The following is a 6,000-nucleotide window of genomic DNA, read 5'->3' as shown; positions in this document are numbered from 1 at the left end:
CTGTCCCTAAGGCTGGAGTACAGTGGCGCGATCTCAGCTCACTGCAACCTCTGTCTCCAGGTTCAAGAGATTCTCATGCCTCAGCCTCCCCTGAATAGCTGGGTTTACAGGTGCCTGCCACCATGCCCGGCTAATTTCTGTAATTTTTAGTAGAGACAGGGTTTCACCATGTTGGCCAGGCTGGTCTCAAACTCCTGACAACAGGTGATCCGCCTGCCTTGGCCTCCCGAAGTGCTGGGGTTACAGACGTGAGCCACTGCACCCAGCCTCTACTTGTATTTTTTAATGACACCTTTTAAATGTACTTATGGTATTTCCCCTATTAGAAGAGCTGGATTTGTAATTTCAATGTATTCAGTGCTTACTATGTGCCAGGTACTATGCTAAGTCTTTATATGCTCTTGTTTTGATAGGAAGTTTGCTAAATGAAAGCTAAACTAGAAATGTCTTCAAAATAACTAAAATAATAATAGCATGTTATGTTAGAAAACATTCTTGTTATACTCTTACTTTTAATATTCAAAAAATGCTAAATTTTATAAAAAATTACTTACCTGGCTTAAAAATAAATCTACTTTCCATCATCTTTATGATTTTATTTTATTTTATTTTTTTTTTGAGACAGAGTCTGGCTCTGTCGCCCAGGCTGGAGTGCAGTGGCCGGATCTCAGCTCATTGTAAGCTCCGCCTCCTGGGTTTACCCCATTCTCCTTCCTCAGCCTCCCGAGTAGCTGGGACTACAGGCGCCCACCACCTCGCCTGGCTAGTTTTTTGTATTTTTTAGTAGAGACGGGGTTTCACCGTGTTAGCCAGGATGGTCTTGATCTCCTGACCTTGTGATCCGCCCGTCTCGGCCTCCCAAAGTGCTGGGATTACAGGCTTGAGCCACCACGCCTGGCCCATCTTTATGATTTTAAAATATCAGAATGCTTATGATTACAGAAAAAACTAGAATAGAAAATTTAATTTTCTCATAGACAATCCTCGAATTTGTAAAAACAGAAAAATTTTAGTTTTTATATAGTTTTATTAATAAGCATACAGAGAAACGCTGATATACATACATTACATGTTCAAAGTGTCACGATATTTGAAACGTACAAAATTCAAAGTCTAAATTTTACATGGCAATGCAAAAGAAAAAATTAATAACAAGTATATTTTATTAAAAACTTCATTTATCATGAAAATTAGTGAGATTACAAAGATTAAACTATAACTGAATTTCATACCCTAATGGGTCAAGTCCCTGGTCTAGGAGCATTAGAGAGGACTCTCTTAGCTTCTGCAGCAACTTCCTTAGCTCTTCCTTAGAAAATACCTGATTTTTAAAAAGAGAAATAAGAATGAGAACAAAGACAAGTATGAACTTAGCTAATCAATCTGATTAGCTTCATATAAGAAGAAATTCCTCTTTAAGATTTATGTAGCCAAAGGCTAGTAAATTAGAGTGGTTCAGGAATTTCAAGGCGAATTCTCAGAGTCAGTCTATATATTTCTAACTGCTTACAAATATATACACATTTTGGGAAAAAAGCACAAATATTAAAACAGGACTATTACTTTAAGAAAATCCAAGAACAATTACAAATGTAAGCACATCTTCACAAAATATTACTACAGAGCATATCAAATCATTAAAATTTAAAACTACAATGCTCTAGAACTTACCAGGTACAGTTTGTGGCGCTCAGAGGATACCATATCTGCTAACTGTAGGCATTCCTGATACTGACCAGTGCTGTGCAATATTGTATGAAGCAGAAAACACAACATTGGCAGACAAAGCTTTCTCAGTAAAACCATTTGATGTGTTCTTTCATGGTCTTCTTCAGCATCCTACAAACAGACATCAATAAATCATTTTAACAATTTAAGCTAAAGATCCTTACAAAAAGAAAAGCTAAGTACTGAATCAAATCCAGAATGTAATTGGTAGATAAGATTTAACAGCAAAAAAGTATGAAGATGAATAAAGTAGACTACAGAGAGGTCAGAGGTATGACAGTGAAAATAAAATGCTTCTGCATTTGTATTTCTAATAAACTTACTGTGTCCTGAATAAAAACATGCATAAAAAGAATGAGTTAGAAACTGAGTATCATTAGAGCAAAAATCAGAACAGAAAACAATCACCACTCCCTTGGATGTTTACACATATAAATCAAGATAGCTCTAAGGAGGCCTGAGAGGACACACCAGACTGACAGCAATGACTGTTGCTGGGAAAAAGAGGATATGGGGAGGGGCACACAGGGAGGGTCAACTTCACTGCAGACTACTTTTCTTATAAACAAGGAAAATGGAATTTATGATTTCTTCATATAATTTTTAAAAACAGAAAAACAGAACCTATAGATTTGAATAATACAATTAATGAGTCAGAACAGATATATGAGGAAAACAAGTAGGAAAAACAATTGTCATTCCTTTATACATACATGGATCTTTCTTAAAATCGATGTGAACAGTAAAAGTACAGAAAAAAGAGTAAACCTCTTATGCCCACTACATTTACTTACAACAAATTTGAAAATTAAAATAATTAAAAAGTAACCAAACACATAATTTCTTTTATTTTTTTTCTTTTCTCTTTTTACCTTTTTCTTCTTTTTTGAGACAGTGTCTCTCTCTGTTGCCCAGTCTGGAATGCAGTGGTACAATCATGGCTCTCTGAAGCCTTGATCTCCGCGCTCAAGCGATTCTCCTACTTCAGCCTCCCAAGTAGCTAAGAACCACAGGCATGTGCCACCATGCCTGGCTAATTTTTTTATTTTAAAAAAATAATAATTTTATTATTTGCAGAGATGGGGTCTCCCTATGTTGCCCAAGCTGGTATCAAACTCTTGGGCTCAAGTGATTCTCCTGCCTGAGCCTCCCAAAGTGCTGGGATTACAGGAATGACACACTACAATTTCTGAAATAATCTTAAAAACAGAAAGGAAATCAATAGCACTAATAGTGCAGAAAAAACAAAAAACATAAAAACAGGATAAGCTAAAATAATAACTGCTCCTTTGAAAAGCCTAATGGAATATCTAAAAATATCTTCATGTGAGAGGCTATATTAAATTGCTAAAACATTTTTCAAATGAAGATGTAAGTGGAGGGGTTAATCAACAACAAAATATAATCTGGTAATTAATACCAAGGAGTAATTGTACTAATTTGGGCTAATTTAAGTCAGGTTTCCACACATAGGAAAAATTACTATTAATATTTTGGTCCTGTTTGAAGCATAAATACATAAAAGCAAATATTAAAGTGCTTCTTTACAAGGGAAGCACCTGTATTTCTTTCCTCAAATAGATACTTGCTACCTTCAGAGGTAGATTTTAAATACTTCAAGGTTTTATTTGTAATTCATATTAGTGATCCCAACCTAGAACCCAGTAAGAATAAGAGGACTGCTTCTTTCTGGACCTTTCCATTTGTGCTCCAATATAGTCTTTCTGTCTATGTTAAAGAGGCCGGGTGCCCCTGGCTTCTGACTCCTTGTTGCCTGAAAAGCAGCAGGTTACTTTCTCATCTCATAGGATGGACACAGACTTGCTTTTCCTAAATCGTGTAGCTGCCATAATATCAGAGTGTGCTGCAGGTAATCTCTTCTGCTAATTATAATGAATTCTGATACTAGCGGGCAGGCTGCCAGCAACCATCCAGGGTAATGGCTGACAGACCCAGCAATTTGCTACAGGGAAAAGTAAATAAACAGCTCTGCTAAAACTGAAGACATTTTTCTCATCTGAATGAACAAAACCTTTGAAATAGCCCGTAAATATGTAAAACAGATTATTTCCACTAGGGATATACAGTGTCTTGTATGTGAGAAAAACTCATTACCTAATATGTGTTGATAGCAAGAGTTGATTGGTACTGTTATTACAGCTATTCCTAATCTGAAGACAGTACATTAACCTCAGTAACACAATTATCATTCATTTACCAAGTACCACTGAAAGCCTCTCATGTGCTCAGCATTATTTTAAGTGCCAGAGTCAAAGAAATAAAGAAAACAAGGTTACTCCCTTCATGAAGGTTATATTCTAATGAGGGTAGACATAAAAAAGCAAATAAATTAATATGTATTATATCAGACTGTGCTAAGTGCTATAAAGAAAACTACTGCAGAATATGGAGATTAAAAGGGACAGGTGTGTGTTATTTTTGTGTGTGTGTGTGTGTGTGTATATACACATGCATACATGCTATTTTAAATAGGGTGGCTGGGTTGGGGAGAGGTTCTTGAAAGAGATGACACTGGAGCAGACTGCTGAAAGAAGTACAAAGTCATCCATGCACATATCTTGGCGAAGGAGCATTCTAGGCAGAGCAGAACCAGTGAAGAGGCCCAGAAGGCTAGGATATAGTGAGGGGAGAGCAGTAGGACACAAGATTAGGGGGTTAGTTTAAAAAAAAGAACAAAACAAAACAAAAGTATGTATACTCTTGTACATCAAGAAAAGAAAGATTTTATTCCAAGTGCAATAAGAAGGCATCAGAAAGTTCTGAGTAAGAGAGTCGCATATATTCCATTCTGAAAGGGTCACTAGTCCATCTGCATAAGGAACAGGTTGTATAAAGAACAGTGAGAAGCCAGGGAAGATAGCAGAGGCTTGGACTAGAATGTACTAGAGGTAGAGGTAGTGAAAGGTAGGTAAAGATGACCTGCCTGCTCCATTTTCTCTGCCATCCCCCTGTGCCACCAGCCCCAACACTAAGGGGACTATTCCAGTTATTTAAAAACTTGAGGGGTAGCTATATAAAAAAGCACATAATGCTTGGGCTATTGCATACAGCCATGCCTTGTACAAGGGTGGCTGGCCAAGCAAGTCAGTGGGGCTGAAATCTAGCCTGTGTTCTGTTCTATATGTTGTGTGCACTTGCCATGGAATCTATCTATGTAAGGGAAGGGAATTAAAATTTTTTTTTTTTTTGGGACGGAGTCTCCCTCTGTTGCCCAGGCTGGAGTGCAGTGGTGCAATCTTGGCTCACTGAAACCTCCGCCTCCCTGGATTCAATCGATTCTCCTGCCTCAGCCTCCCTAGTAGCTGGGATTACAGGTGCGAGCCACCATACCTGGCTAATTTTTTGTATTTTTATTTTATTTTTTTTGAGACAGAGGCTCGCTCCGTCACCAGGCTGGAGTGCAGTGGCACGATCTCAGCTCACTGTAACCTCCGCCTCCCAGGTTCAAGCGATTCTTCTGCCTCAGCCTCCCAAGTAGCTGGGACTACAGGCACATGCCACCATGCCTGGCTAGTTTTCTGTATTTTTAGTAGAGACAGGGTTTCACCATGTTGGCCAGGATGATCTCAATCTCCTGACCTTGTGGTCCGCCCATCTTGGCCTTCCAAAGTGCTGGGATTACGGGCATGAGCCACTGTGCCCAGCCAATTTTTTGTATTTTTAGTAGAAACGGGGTTTCACCATATTGGTCAGGCTGGCCTCGAATTCCTGGCCTCATGTGACCCGCCCTCCTCGGCCTCCCAAAGTGCTGGGATTACAGGCATGAGCCACCGCTCCCGGCTAGAATTACAATTTTCTAATTCACATACAAGTGACATGTGTTAGCAGGAGCCTTGAACAGTGCCCTACGTCATCGACCATATAGGAGTATTAGGCTCAACAAAGGTGATTAAAATGTTATTAATCATTTAACTGTTCAACAAACCTCTTTTCTGGATTAGTTTTAAAGAAATAATTGAGACTGAATATTGATTTTTAAATCCCTGATGAAACATAATGGCATATCATTCATTGCCTTCCATCTCAACTCCTTTTTTTTTTTTCTGAGACAGGGTCTCACTCTGTCACCTAGGCTGTAGTGCAGTGGCACGATCTCGGCTCACTGCAACCTCTGCCTCCTGGGTTCAGGCCATTCTCCTGCCTCAGCCTCCCCAGTGGCTGGGACTACAGGCATGCACCAACATACTGGGCTATTTTTTTTGTATTTTTAGTAGAAACGGGGTTTTACCATGTTGTCCAGGCTGGTCTGAA

At 38.8% G+C, this 6,000-nt stretch overlaps 1 protein-coding gene across 4 annotated transcripts in view; it reads right to left on the bottom strand.

Annotated features, from left to right (window-relative positions):
- Positions 1–989: 989 nt before the first annotated feature.
- NUP107 (nucleoporin 107) overlaps positions 990–6,000 on the bottom strand; it is a 57,114-nt gene continuing 52,103 nt past the window's right edge. For all 4 annotated transcript variants that reach the window (XM_021922579.2, XM_021922582.2, XM_021922581.2 and 1 more), the window contains exons 27-28: positions 1,672–1,839; positions 990–1,321 (exon numbers count right to left, since the gene is read on the bottom strand). In XM_021922579.2, coding sequence (XP_021778271.1) covers positions 1,214–1,321; positions 1,672–1,839 — 276 coding nt within the window. In that variant the 3' untranslated portion in view covers positions 990–1,213. The remainder of the gene's footprint in view (positions 1,322–1,671; positions 1,840–6,000) is intronic.

Source organism: Papio anubis, chromosome 9 (genome assembly GCF_008728515.1).
Source record: "Papio anubis isolate 15944 chromosome 9, Panubis1.0, whole genome shotgun sequence".
Lineage (NCBI taxonomy): Eukaryota > Metazoa > Chordata > Mammalia > Primates > Cercopithecidae > Papio > Papio anubis.
The sequence above is the reverse complement of the archived record's forward strand: the minus strand, read 5'-3'. Positions and strand labels throughout refer to the sequence as shown.